Source organism: Podarcis melisellensis, assembly GCF_964234715.1.
Source record: "Podarcis melisellensis genome assembly, chromosome: 12".
Lineage (NCBI taxonomy): Eukaryota > Metazoa > Chordata > Lepidosauria > Squamata > Lacertidae > Podarcis > Podarcis melisellensis.
Window position 1 is genome coordinate 14,449,290 of NC_138544.1, and position 13,591 is coordinate 14,462,880.

Sequence of the window (13,591 nt, forward strand, 5' to 3'; positions counted from 1 at the left end):
ATTAAAATGTTCTTGTACCTCGGCAGGATTGACCACAGCAAGTTTTCTTGCAATATATGGCGTCAGCATGCCTGCAAGACTTTTTCTGATGGTTGGGTTTTCAGGCGTAGCTTGTTCTCCGGGAAGATATCCGCCAAGACGGCTCAGAGCAAGGAGGCTAAGCTTTGCAAGGGTATTGGCTACTTCCTGTTAGCAGAAAATAGGGAATCAATCTCATGCTTAGATTTTCTGAATAGGTGAAGAAACCAGACCACCCCTCCTTCACAAGCAATACTGCAGAATAAAATGGACACAACTTGCAAAAATGTCATTGCCCAATTTGGGGCGACGGTCACTTGCCATTGTGTCACCTTATACCCCAACTGTGCACTATTCAGGAGGGTACTCTAACTCTCTAGAGGGGCTTTGTGGGTGCTGTAGAGGGGTGTGTTGTTGTTTTTTAACAATATAAAGTAGTTCCCTTCTTCAAACTTCCTTGTCTCTTTGGATCAAAGCTTGGCAAAAGCAAGCACAACTTATCTTGAGGATGTCATTTGAACCGCACAAAAAAGGCTACAACACACAGGCAAAGTTTTACCTAAAAGCACAGCATATTAAGCAATGTGTTTGATTTTAAGATAATGACTGTAAGTTCCTACAGCCATCCCAGAAATGCTGCTCAGGATATATTTGAAGTACAGCAGTCTATTCACAGTTCCTTATTATCATTACCTGCTGATTGGAATCTTCACTCTTCTGAATCCCACTCTCTTCTAGTGTGTAATCATAGTTGAAGATGTAGCCGAGCAAATACCACAGAACTCCAGCTTGAAAGAGATGTGTCTGTAGCCAGTAGTCCACAGCAAAGGAGCTGACACACTCGACCCCTAGGGAAGCCACGCGGGGAATGTTCTGAGTAGGAAAGAAAACATTTGCTTTGGGTGAGAAGTGGTTCAGTTCAGCAGGGATGAGACAAGCGGTGTTTCTGACGCAGAAATGACAAAATGCAATAGTGGCATGTTCTTCACACTTTTTGTTTCTTGCTTCTGCAGTGTAGCACTTTAATCACATTACATAATAGGGCAAACAGAATAAATAAGAATATAATAGGTTAAACAGAAGGACGGTGTCTGTACATTCCATTGGACAATGTGCAAACAAAACTGTCTACATGCCTCAAGAAGCCTCATGTGAACTGGGGCTCTGATAGGAAGTTCTACAGCTTTCAAAAGGAAGGCAATAGGCCCAATTGATTGCATTCATTTAATGGACATTCCTGAGGTTTTACAGAAATGGGAGGCTAGAAAAGGAAGATAGGAGTCATACAAGAGCTTACCTTGCCATAATACAGTACTCTGCAGAGATCCTTGATGATATTCGGCATTTCAGTTATTTTCTCTCTGCAATCTTCAAACTGGGCTGCCACACTGTAACATTTACTTACATGCCCACACACCTATTAAGTGAAAAATGCTAAGTCAAATGGCGTTGGGACAGTGTATAATAAGATGCACTACAAATATACATGCTTCAGAAGTTGAAAAGGAATGATAAAGAGCTCCCTGGAAGGCAGACACAGCACTGTAATTTGCCAAGTGATTACTTCTTTCAGTCTTGTGAGGCATTGTTACTTCTTTTCAATTTATGAAGTGTCTAATGTTGGCACCAGGAAAGGGCTGTGGCAAAATGGGAGAATGGTAAGGTACACATTTTGCATGTGGAAGTTCTCAGTTTCAGTCTTTGGTATCTCCATCGTTAAAAGAAACTATGCTTTAATGAGAATAAGCAGAATGCTGGTACACACCACTGAAATTGCAGGTGTTTCCTTCCCCCCCTGTTGCCGCTGTACCACCAAAAAAAGCCATAGCTTCTTGTTTCTTTCCAAACCAACCATGAGCAGGTAGCCAATGTTTGCTCTTATTCACATTAAACCATAGTTTATTTTATCTACAGTTTTAATATGATGTGAGAACCATGTTAGTGGTTAGACAGAAAGGTTGCCTGAATCTGGTCTCCTATGGCCAGTTCACATTTTAGTTCACATTCACACATATGCTAAATCCTCCATTACTGGATTATTTTGAACACTTACCTGAACTGACATATCATCTGGCTTACTAAAGTGTGTCAGGACAGCAACACAGCGATTAAAAGCCTCTTGCAGAATCTGTGGGGACAGACAGACATGTTTTCCCCCTGAACACTGCCAGCAGCAAAAGTTGAAACGATTGTTCTCATATAGAATATTTCTCTACAAATTTTTGGATGCCATTTTAAAGCCACAATGTAAAATTTAATACTTCAAATGCCTACTTGTGAGAGAAAGAAGTTTAAGTATTCTAAGCCAAACCAATAATCTGAAATTATCTGGAGTAATGTTAACAACATTTCTTAAAAGCCCAGTTATTGTTTCTTTTGCTTGATATTAAGTTAGAAGTTAATATTTGTGTTTTTTAATAACAATCTACTTGCTTATTCTTAGGCAAATTAAGCTAAATACATGAAATATTCAGCATTGGTTATGCAAGCTTACAGAATAGTCAGCAACAGCAGTTCTGAGATGTACTTACAGATAGCTAGAAAATATGAGGGAAAACTATCTTGGAAGACAACACCCAGCCAAAAAGGGTTATTAAAATGCATTTTGCAAACAAGAGCTTAATAGAAAGGATGCAAAGAATAAAACTCACTCTCCGCAAAACACAACCCAGAGGAAGATTTTGAGCCTACCTCAATACCGTTCTCTCTTCTTAGTTCTTCTGCATTAAGTGCCGAGCAGTTGACAGTGTAGAAAGCTAACTCAGTAGCAGCAGGCAACAGGGGAGATTCTTTGGAGAACAAGAGGTCGTCTGAAGTTTCTATTGTGATTGTCTTAATCAACATGGGGTAGCCGGCGTATTTATAAGGCTTCAAATCTTGAAAGGAAAAGAATGCCAAGAGTCAACATTCACATGTGAATCAGTCTCATGGTGACACTTATTCTATACCAAACAAATTATGGTTTCTTACTTCAAAGGCCAACAAGACAGGAGAAAGGAGGGTCTGAGAAGTGTAACCCAGAATGCACTAAACAAATTAGCTCCTAACAAGTAGGAGAAGTTGAATTCCCCAAGATTCTGGGCAGCTCCTCGGACAGTATACAGGTGAATCTGAGCTGCATTTGGAAAACAGAAACTCAAGGCTCTGTTTTGAATGCAGACTTTCTGCTTTAGAACAAGTCCTAGGTTTTCTACCAACAAAAGTCCACCTATTAATCAGTGGAGACTGACTGATTTTAAATTGCTGGAAAAAGTGTATTCACTGCATTCAAAGAAATGTCCATTTTGGACTTGACTGTAGCCTCCAGAAGTACAGGGGCCTCCCCTCCTTCAGAAATCCACTCTCCAACGAAACCAAGGTTATGCACCTGAGAAGGTAGAGCTTGATAGTTTGCCACACGATTTGTATTGGTTGTAGCCCGTGAACTCCCAAACAGGCCCAAAGTTTTCAATAACACATAAATGTGATTTAATATTTCACAAAACAAAATTATGTCTTCAGATGCTAAGTATAATTACCATCTTTGTGTCTGTTGAAAAGGATGCTTTGAGCTTTCAAAATTAGAATTATGTTCTCAGGATCTGGACCATCCACCACTTTGGCTGACTTTGTACACAAAAACTCATACGCTTTATTCACCTTTTCAAACATATCCTGCAAATACAATGCACGTAAGGAAGCAGATATGAATCCAATCTCAAAATAAATCAGCTGATGTTGCAAAAGGAACAGGCCAGGATTTTGAGAAAGACTCTCTTCTACTACATACTCACTCTTCAAAGACACGGTTCTAATTTTGAGCTATTTTAATGTTTTTCTGACTTTTATACCATACCCTTCTCTGAAAAGTCCTATACATACACACACAGTAGGACAACAGAGTTAACAAGAAACGTAAGTACAACCTATTCAGAACAGCCACGTGTACAGACAGCATTGTACATAGTATTCCAGTATTTGGCTAAGGATTACTTAATGTAAAGGAGGGATGAGACCTGCAGTCAGATTTCAGAGTCCCCTCCCAACCGTAAGTTGTGCAGCAGGAAGGGAAAGGGTCTTTGAAGTTGTGCAAATTGTGCAATTACGACTTCTTCCCTCACAATCAGATCAAAGCCGAGGGAGAAATTAACAGACCTGTATTCCTGGCAGATGTGCTAAAAGTAGTCCATACAATTTTGGGTATGCAATTACATTATGAAGTTTGGGGCTCAAAACAGTTGCGGTTAATGGTTTCCAGTTCAGCGATGTGCTGACTTCATTTACATTCTTCTGCCGGGATTACAGAGATTTGCCACATTCGCACAGAAAGGACAGATAAAAGGGCTTTGGGAGAGAGCTATTTCCCCCCACAAGAAAATGGAAGGTGAAACTTGAATGGAGTTACTAAAAGTGAAATATATGCCTCTGTTACCATGGGGAAAAGGTGTGTGTGTGTGTGTGTGTGTGTGTGTGTGTGTGTGAGAGAGAGAGAGAGAGAGAGAGAGAGAGAGAGAGAGAGAGAGAGAGACTCTGACTGACTGATTGTGTATGGGTCTGGCAACTTCCACTACTGGAATGTAATGGGGTCCGTAACTCAAAACTGTTTCCCCTTTCTGATGTAAATATTTAAGAGCTTTAGCATCAAACAGTTGCACTTCTATTATGCAGGAATTTGTGCACAAATGGGCTGTCCTGGTTACATAAAAGGAGTGACTGCACATTTGAACAAATGCACACTTGAACCTGCTCCCCCCACTGCAGTAACTGGGGTAGATCCATGTATACAGTAGAGAGCCTCAGACACCAGATCAGACCCAATACATCCTATAGGCATAATATATATTTACTACATAGCACTTACTCGACCTTCTGGATTCTTGTCAGGGTGGTATTTCTGGGCCAGTCTGAAATAAGCCTTCCTGATTTTGCTCTCATCATGCCTGTCAGATACATAAAGAATATGCTTACCTAGGATTCAATATGCTGTCATTCAGTCGGGGGGGGGGGGGGGATATAACATAGATTTCAAACTAAACTCTGGCAGAGGTTATTTTGAATGGCAGATTTTAGGTCACTTTCCAAAGGACGTTTTATGAGTTAGCTACATATGATATCCATAAGATCTAGTCCAGTCTGTCTCTTATTTAATGCTGAGTAGGGGTGGCAGCGCTAATGGTGCTTTTTCAGTGACTTTTCAGCACTGCCAGTGTGACAATAGCAAGGCCTGTGTAAACTATTATGGCAATCTAGTCTTGGAAACTGGATTCCCCCGCATCCTCTCTGCACACTGCTATGTGGGCTCCTGCGCTTTAGTTAACCGATATGCCTCCAAATCAATAGGTCAGGCTGGTCTGAAATAGAGGTGCTCCAATGCTGAACCATTATACCATCGTTCCTGTACAAAACTTCAGCCATGACAGCTGTTCTTCTGGTTCTAGAACCTATATCAGAGGGCAACCAAGTTTAAATGATGCAAGATACACGAGCTAAGGGTCATTTATATTAAAATGTCAGTGGAACCGAAGAGCATATAACTTACTGTCCTTGTCCCTTTGGGAGATGGAGAACTTCATAAGCATCATCTATTGACATTGTGGGTGCCTTCTTATCCACCTCCTTCTTCCAAGCATCTAGGGTATCTTTTAAGAGTTTAACCTGACCGGGGTGGTGGGGAGACAGAAAATTCCAAATGAGTTCTTCTCATGTAACTTCCAGATCTTCCCGGGGGGGGGGGGGGAGGAGAGGAAGGGGGAGATAGCTGCTATTACTCAGCCACCTAGGCCCTCCTGTTAGGCCCTGCAATATAGAAGTTTTATCTCTTATATTTGAAAATTTGAACACACTCCTTTATTTAATTTTATTGATGCTTTAACAGTAAATTGGTACATCCATTTCACAATAATCTTCATTAACCTTGTTTTTATTCTGATTATATATGCTGTGATCTTTTCTGTGAACCGCCCTGAGACTTCCAGGTATAGGGCAGTATATATACTCAATAAATTAAATAAATAATAATAATAATAATAATAATAATAATAATAATAATAATAATACATTATTTGACTTTCCCACCCCAGCCCTCCCATGGCTTTCCTTTTACTCTTAGCTGTGATATGCATATTTCTTTACCTTCTAATTGATTCAGCTGCTGTTCATTGATCTAGTCCTACTTGGGAGACTTATTTAACTTATAACTCTTTAAATAATCTCCAAAGTTTTCCCACTCCTCTCTTATGGTATGTTCATCCTAGTTTCTTATCTTTGGAGTCAGCATCACTAACTCCACATATTCTATTAACTTATTCTGCCAATCCTCTTTTGTTGGACTGTTTCTGTCCTTCCACATTTGTGCATAGGCTATTCTGGCCGCAGAAGTTGCATAAAGAGCAAGATTTAATGCAATCGTAGGTATCTCACCCTCTATCATACTCAAAAAGAACATTTCGGGGGTTTTTGGGGGGAGGGATGTCAACCTTAGCATCTTTTTTATTTGTGTATATCATTTTTCAATATCTCTTAGCTTTCTTACATCCCCACCGCATTGAACACGCTCCTTGTTTAAACTTAACTGGCTTTGAAACTGTATACTTTAAAACAGAACTTGCAAGATCACGGCACACTCAAGATGCCAGTGAAGCAGTCATGGCTCTCGAGGTTCTTTGACCTATTTCCCCCTTTTTTTTTTCAATTCTGCTTTGCTGCAGATTGAGGAAGAGTGCAAGACATCTGACTTACAGGGTCTTTAATTGGCCAGTCAGGAAACCGAAGTTTATCACAAAGATGCCTGAGGTAATAGATGTTACAAAACAGCTCGTTCTCCAGCTGAGGATAGTTGATTAGCGGTATGGGGCAGTACTGGTAAAGCGCTCTTGTGTTACTTTGAAGACGAGGGGTGAAGTCCGCAAGATGAGCAGCAATCTTCTCTATCATAAGGCGCCTGTGAATTGCAAAAGGCATTTTGAAGCAAAGAATCGCTAACGTTCTTCCAGATCGCTAAACCATTAAACCTTGTTATCTGTGGCAAGTCACAAAGATATCAGGTGAATTTAATTACAGTCAGCAAACTGAAAAGGGGGGGGGGGAATACTAATAGGGGGGAAACTCACTTCTATTGCTGGAAGTGTATAAATCAAATTACCTCATTTCACTGCTCCAAATAGCTTCTGGAGTGTCAAATTCGCCCAAAAAAATTTCAGAAAATTTTTCTGGTTCATAGTTTTCCAAGTAACACACCATAGCTTCCGGCAGGATGTGTCCAAGAATGCTTCTTTGAACTATATCCTGCCCTTTCATCTAAAAAAAGAAGAAGTTGTCGGGATGTAAGTGTGAAAATGAAATGAACACGCTTTTGCATGTCTTTACCGGTTGCTTTTGTGATAATGGAGGTATTAGTTTTCATAAGCCACTATGTGCAGCACAACTTGCAGAATCACAGAGCTGGGAGGGGGACCCTGAGGGCCATCTAGTCCAACCCCCTTGCAGTACATCAAGAGTTAGGAACCTCAGGTGCAGAGTCCAAAGGCAGCCCTTCATGCCTCTTTATTCCACCCTCTCCATAGTAAGTAAGTAAGTAAATAAATTTTTATTTACTGTATTTTTCGCCCTATAGGACGCACTTTTCCCCCTCCAAAAATGAAGGGGAAATGTGTGTGCATCCTATGGGGCGAATGCAGGCTTTCGCTGAAACCTGGAGAGCGAGAGGGGTCGGTGCGCACCTCTTCACGGACCTCTCGCAAGCAGCGGGAGCGCTCCCGCTGCTTGCGGAGAGTTGCCTGCATGCCGAAGCCTGCGTGCGCTGAGCTCAGCGCGTCCAGGCTTCGCGGACCTCTCCGCAAGCAGCGGGAGCCAGCGCTGGGCTCCCACGGCTTGCAGAGAGCTGCCTGTTTGGGGGCTGGGGTCGGGGGAAGCTCAGGCCTCCCCCGCCCCAGCCCTGCGCCTGGGGGGGAAAAATAATTTCCCCCCCTTTATTTCCCCCCCAAAAAACTAGGTGCGCCTTATGGGACGGTGCGCCCTATAGGGCGAAAAATACGGTATACTCTGCCCTCCCCGGCCAGGACTGGGCTCAGGGCGGCTAACATCAAATACATTAAAACACAATCAAACAACTGATTAAAATACAGCTTAAAAATTAGAATCAGGATAAAATTAAATGACTGCCCATGAATTACAACTATAGGGCTCGGGAAACTCAAGTATTCATCAGGACCAGCTATCCATGCTGGTCCCACATGAGGTGATAAAAGAGCCAAAGGGGTAACTTACAGGGTCCATAGAGGGGAGTCAAACTGGGCCCAGACTGAAGGCCAAGTGGAACAGCTCCGTCTTGCAGGCCCTGTGAAAGGATGTCAAGTCCCGCAGGGTGCTGGTCTCCTGTGATAGAGTGTTCCACCAGGCTGGGGCCAAAGATGAAAAGGCCTTGGCCCTGGTTGAGGCCAGTTTAACCTCGAGGCCCAGGACCTCCAAGATATTATTTGTGGACCGTAAGGTCCTCCACGGGGCATACCAGAAGGCGATCCCATAAGTATGAGGGTCCTGGGCTATAAAGGCCGCACCAAGCACTGTCTTGGTCTAAAACCCCTACACCCCTGACCCCCCTGTACTCTTCCCTGGCTGCAATGTGTCATCGAACCATGAGAATGCCTTTATAGGAGAAGGAAAAGCCTCTGGCTTTTGCATGGATGGGATACAGTCTGCTATAAAAGCCAGATTCTCTGCATCTGGTCTGCCCACCCCCCGGGGGTATGTGGGCCCTGCAAGGCTGCCCAGAAGAGAATGGAACGAGCCCGAAGGTTTATTGCCCTTGCCGTACAGTGGTACCTCGGGTTACATACGCTTTAGGTTACAGACTCCGCTAATCCAGAAATACTACCTCGGGTTAAGAACTTTGCTTCAGGATGAGAACAGAAATCGTGCTCCGGCGGTGCGGCAGCAGCAGGAGGCCCCATTAGCTAAAGTGGTGCTTTAGGTTAAGAACGGACCTCCGGAACGAATTAAGTACTTAACCCGAGGTACCACTGTACATGTGTACCCAGCAGTGAGCGAGTACAGCATTGCTGTCTTGGTCTCAAGGAATTTCAACTCCTACAACTACAAACTGCTCTGCGGCTTGCCTCCACAATCACATTGCAGCACAACTACCAATGCATTTAACGCTTAAGAGTTGTCTCCACATTCATCTCCACCAAAACTTCCTAACGCTAAATTCAGTTACATATTTCCAACTGTTTGGTTAAACATGGTGTAGCTAATAGCGCAACAAACTTTTGTCAATTTGCCTTTTAAAAGGATCCAGCACATTCTGAAGAGAGAGAGTTGTTTCAAATAGCAACAAGACCCCCCAGACATTTTCTCTGTTTAAATGCTTATAGTTACAGATAGGTAGCCGTGTTGGTCTGCCATAGTCAAAACAAAAAAAAATCCTTCCAGTAGCACCTTAAAGACCAACTAAGTTAGTTCTTGGTATGAGCTTTCGTGTGTGTATCTGAAGAAGTGTGCATGCACACGAAAGCTCATACCAAGAACTAACTTAGTTGGTCTTTAAGGTGCTACTGGAAGGAATTTTTTTTGTAAATGCTTATACTTAGTGCATACTTGGAAGTGACTTGTTTTGTTGAAGCATTGCCAGTTTCTTTTGTAATATTAATTGCTGCTTACCTCTTCAGACTTGAAGGCCTGCTTCGAATGTGTATACTTCAAAAACCTAGAAAATAATTCATATATACTTTTAGCTCAATGGCATGAGCTCAGAATGCAGGTTAATGGGACTATAAAACTTGCACCTGCCCTCTAACCCCTCTGATTCTTGGGCTCTCACTGGCCATCTAGCACTAAATACAGTCCCTAGGGACTCTCTCTTCATCAAACGACCCCTCACTATCACCATTATACAATGTAGCCTGGTTTCTTTAATGTGGTCCAGAGACGAAAAGTGTAAAACGATTTTATGACTTAAAATCTCTCAGAAACGAATGCCATATCCTTGCATTCACACTTAGCTGGTGTGAAACTCTATGTTTAAGTAAACATACAACAGATGCTAAACATTTATTGCTTTCACCTTGCAACGGGGAGCACGTTGGAACCGGTATACATCATGATGAAGAAGAATACTCCACTGAGGTAAAGGCGAGGTAACTGTGGGTTGTCTTGCATGATGTAGAAAAGCAATATGGCCACTTTCTCAACAAGAATGGGATCAAAGGTCAGCAGCAGCTGCAATGCAAAAAACAACAACTTAACATGGTTTTACACTGTGCATTTCAGATTAGGGCTACTGCTCCCAGTCAAAGTTCCAAGATTTCTTTTCTTTTCCAAAAGCAAAATACGCTGAAAAGCAAGCCATCTAAATCTTGACCATCAGACTGCAGATCAGCTTACCTGAATGATGTGAGGAAGGCAAGTGCTGTCGGAAAGGAGCCTCTTCACTCTGGGCAAAGGCCTTATAATGGCATTATCCTGGTCTCTGAAAAGGAAGAGGTTTCCCTAATCAGTGTTTGATGTGCACAATGGCCAGCTTGTACTGCAAAACAGGGTTAACCTCAAAATGGTTGATACGGACTGATGGGAAGTCTTGCTTCTAAGCCTTGTTTCTGTACATGATTCCGCACAAACCGTTCTAATACTAAGACATTCACTCATCACCTTAGAATGTTCAGTTCACATTGAGTTCAGGAAAACAATACTCTGACCTGTTCTTAATGCATAGTTGACCACGTCTATCGGAACGTAATTGTTTAAGTCTTAATATATTAATCACTAGTTACAATTCAATTAGGAGGTTTTCATGCCTGTCTAGTTCTGTGCTCCCTTTCCCAGCCTTTAATCTATTGGTGATTAATGCTTATATGCAACCCTTTGCTTTGTACTTGTGTTAACCAATCAGCAACAATCACGTATGTGGCAATGCTGTAATATTCAATAAAAGGGACTCCCCGAGACATGCTCGAAAGATGCCTCCCATATGACACCTGCTACTTGTCTGTCGTTATTTCAACCCAACAACGGACCTTCTTGGGTTGATGGAACTGTGTAGGGGGTGAATAAAGGCTATGGGTGTTTGTGTGAAAAGAAAATCACAGAACTGTAGAGTTGGTAAGGACTCCAAGGATCATCTAGTCCAACCCCCTACCTTCCCAACTCCCCACCTACCCAACTTCTTTGTTTACACCTTACCTACTGGGGAAATAGCTACACATTGTGACAAGCATGTTGAGGATAAGTGTAGCAAGGTCCGTCTCATTCAACACAGCTTGCCCAGTGGCAAGTAGACACCATTTCAGCTGAGGGATAACTTGCAGCGGACGCCATCCATCCATGCCCTGGGCCCAGCACCTGGTTTTGGAAGTCAATACCCCTTTGGTCCACAGTTCCTGCATCTATGTTAGGAATGGATTGCCACAGAGAAAACAGAAGGCCATAATGCAGTTGTCTTTTTTAAACTATGTCTTTAGAAGTTGTGCTGAAGGCACTTTCATTCCAACATACCCTTTAAACAACTTATCCCTAGATATCATATCAAGGCACCACAGAATTTTAGCAAACCTAAGAACTTTTGACCCAACCAAAATGGGCAATCAAACAGGTTATGGATCCGCTGAGGCCACAAATGGAAGAAATTTGCAATGCAAATAGTGCCAAATTACTAAGAGGACTAAGTTTTTAAAAAACAGTTGCTAGCAAATGCGCAGTACAAAAACAAAAGACACCAGTCAGGATGAAATTGTAACGGGGGGAAAAATCAACTGAGCACACCCTGACAGCCATTCTTTGTCAAATTCTCCCAGTTCTGCAGGCCCAAATGAAGGGATTAATGGGAGGTACTGCACCTCTTAGGGATGCGGGTGGCGCTGTGGTTTAAACCACTGAGTCTAGGGCTTGCCAATCAGAACGTCAGCGGTTTGAATCCCCGCGATGGGGGAGCTCCCGTTGCTCGGTCCCTGCTCCTGCCAACCTAGCAGTTCGAAAGCATGTCAAAGTGCAAGTAGATAAATAGGTACCGCTCCGGCGGGCAGGTAAACGGCGTTTCCATGCGCTGCTCTGGCTCACCAGAAGCGGCTTAGTCATGCTGGTCACATGACCTGGAAACTGTCTGCGGACAAATGACGGCTCCCTCGGCCAGTCAAGCGAGATGAGCGCCGCAACCCCAGAGTCGTTTGTGACTGGACCTAATAGTCAGGGGTCCTTTGCCTTCACCTTTTTATTTACTGCACTTCTAGGGAATTATCAACCAAGAAGTCGGGCATCTTCACTCCAAAGCCAACCATACAAACCATACAGCATGTGCTGACTTTGAAATTATACCTGTTATTCATGAAAGCTGAAATTTTCAAGAACAACAATGGTTGAATGAGATATTATCTATAAGCACATCCTTTCCTCAAGTGTTACAGGGGCATGTTGTGCCCCCCTGACATGCTGCTCTGAAACTCCCTGATTTGCCTGGGGCTGATGGAGTGAGGAAGGTTGTTCGAACAATGTTCTGCTTTTTGTGTTCGTTACCTTTGACTCAAAAGGCGCAACCGCCACTTGAAAAGTTACCTCGTTAAAGCTGTAAGGACCACTCCTCTCTTTGTCTGCATTGCCAAAGTACCACTCTTTTTCACTCTCTCTCTTCATATCAGGTGATGCTTCAATTACATTGCTCTTAAAAACGAGAAACACCAACAACCCCATTTAGAGTCAGAAACAACACACATATGAACTACTTTCACAGCACTAAATGCTTCGATTTGAGGCTTATTTCATAGAAACTACAATGTGGCTAAGCAGCTTTTTAATAACCCACTCCTAAATTATATACATGGAAAGAAAAGAAATTAAAGATGTCCTACTTGCAACGGCACAGTTGCCCTACTTGTGTGCAGATGGGCAAGGGTAAGGAGGTCCACGAGGATCCGAATGCCATTTGAATCCATGAGCTCCTTGACATTTTTCTGCAAGAAAGGGAAAACAACGGTCACATGTGTTCAGTTATAACATAAGATAACAAGATTAAGTGATTTAGTTAAACATAATCCATTAACTTCATGCTACACAATTACCCAGACAGGCTACTTAATGACACTAATACACACAAATACATAACCTGATGTACAAACAAATACGTCAGAACCTTTAAAATTAGCACACACTTATAAAAATCACAGATATATTCTAAGAGCCATATCTAGCAAGTTTGATGGGGGGGGGGGACCCTTGATGTCTATTTTTACCTTATTCCTTAATACAAAAATATAATTTTTTAAGGATTTGGGACTTTTAGCTGAGCCTATCTCTAAAAGATCAGGACAGGTAAAATAAAAAACACACATATGAACTGTGCTTGTCCATGAAGCATCTAAAATACTTTCTTAAAGCCAGTGGACTGACAGCTGGGGTAGCTCAGTCGGTAGAGCATGAGATTTTTAATTTAAGGGTCATGGGCTGGAGCCCCACGTTGGGCAAACGAATCTTGCATTGCAGAGGGGTGGAATAATAGCAAATACCAAATAAATAATTGGTGAGACTTTTATAGGCCTTTCTGTTCAATATTAGTGATTCAAAGGGTAACAAACTAGAGTGGCTTACGATTTTCCAACCCAAAGTATTGTAT

At 42.4% G+C, this 13,591-nt stretch overlaps 2 protein-coding genes across 5 annotated transcripts in view; one reads left to right on the top strand and one right to left on the bottom strand.

Moving 5' to 3' along the window:
- The window catches only part of NPHP3 (nephrocystin 3), a 227,965-nt gene that overhangs the window by 105,560 nt on the left and 108,814 nt on the right, over positions 1-13,591 (top strand). The window lies entirely within an intron of this gene.
- The window catches only part of DNAJC13 (DnaJ heat shock protein family (Hsp40) member C13), a 61,466-nt gene that overhangs the window by 14,121 nt on the left and 33,754 nt on the right, over positions 1-13,591 (bottom strand). For all 3 annotated transcript variants that reach the window (XR_014161935.1, XM_081882900.1, XM_081882899.1), the window contains 16 exons: positions 12,831-12,932; positions 12,538-12,642; positions 11,173-11,375; positions 10,378-10,462; positions 10,058-10,212; positions 9,655-9,700; positions 7,139-7,293; positions 6,736-6,937; positions 5,537-5,652; positions 4,859-4,937; positions 3,537-3,672; positions 2,710-2,894; positions 2,072-2,146; positions 1,316-1,435; positions 712-891; positions 19-186 (listed from right to left, as the gene is read on the bottom strand). Coding sequence is in view for 2 of the 3 variants with exons in the window: in XM_081882900.1 (XP_081739026.1) it covers positions 19-186; positions 712-891; positions 1,316-1,435; positions 2,072-2,146; positions 2,710-2,894; positions 3,537-3,672; positions 4,859-4,937; positions 5,537-5,652; positions 6,736-6,937; positions 7,139-7,293; positions 9,655-9,700; positions 10,058-10,212; positions 10,378-10,462; positions 11,173-11,375; positions 12,538-12,642; positions 12,831-12,932 (2,112 nt within the window). In the remaining variant the exon portion in view is untranslated. The remainder of the gene's footprint in view (positions 1-18; positions 187-711; positions 892-1,315; positions 1,436-2,071; positions 2,147-2,709; positions 2,895-3,536; positions 3,673-4,858; positions 4,938-5,536; positions 5,653-6,735; positions 6,938-7,138; positions 7,294-9,654; positions 9,701-10,057; positions 10,213-10,377; positions 10,463-11,172; positions 11,376-12,537; positions 12,643-12,830; positions 12,933-13,591) is intronic.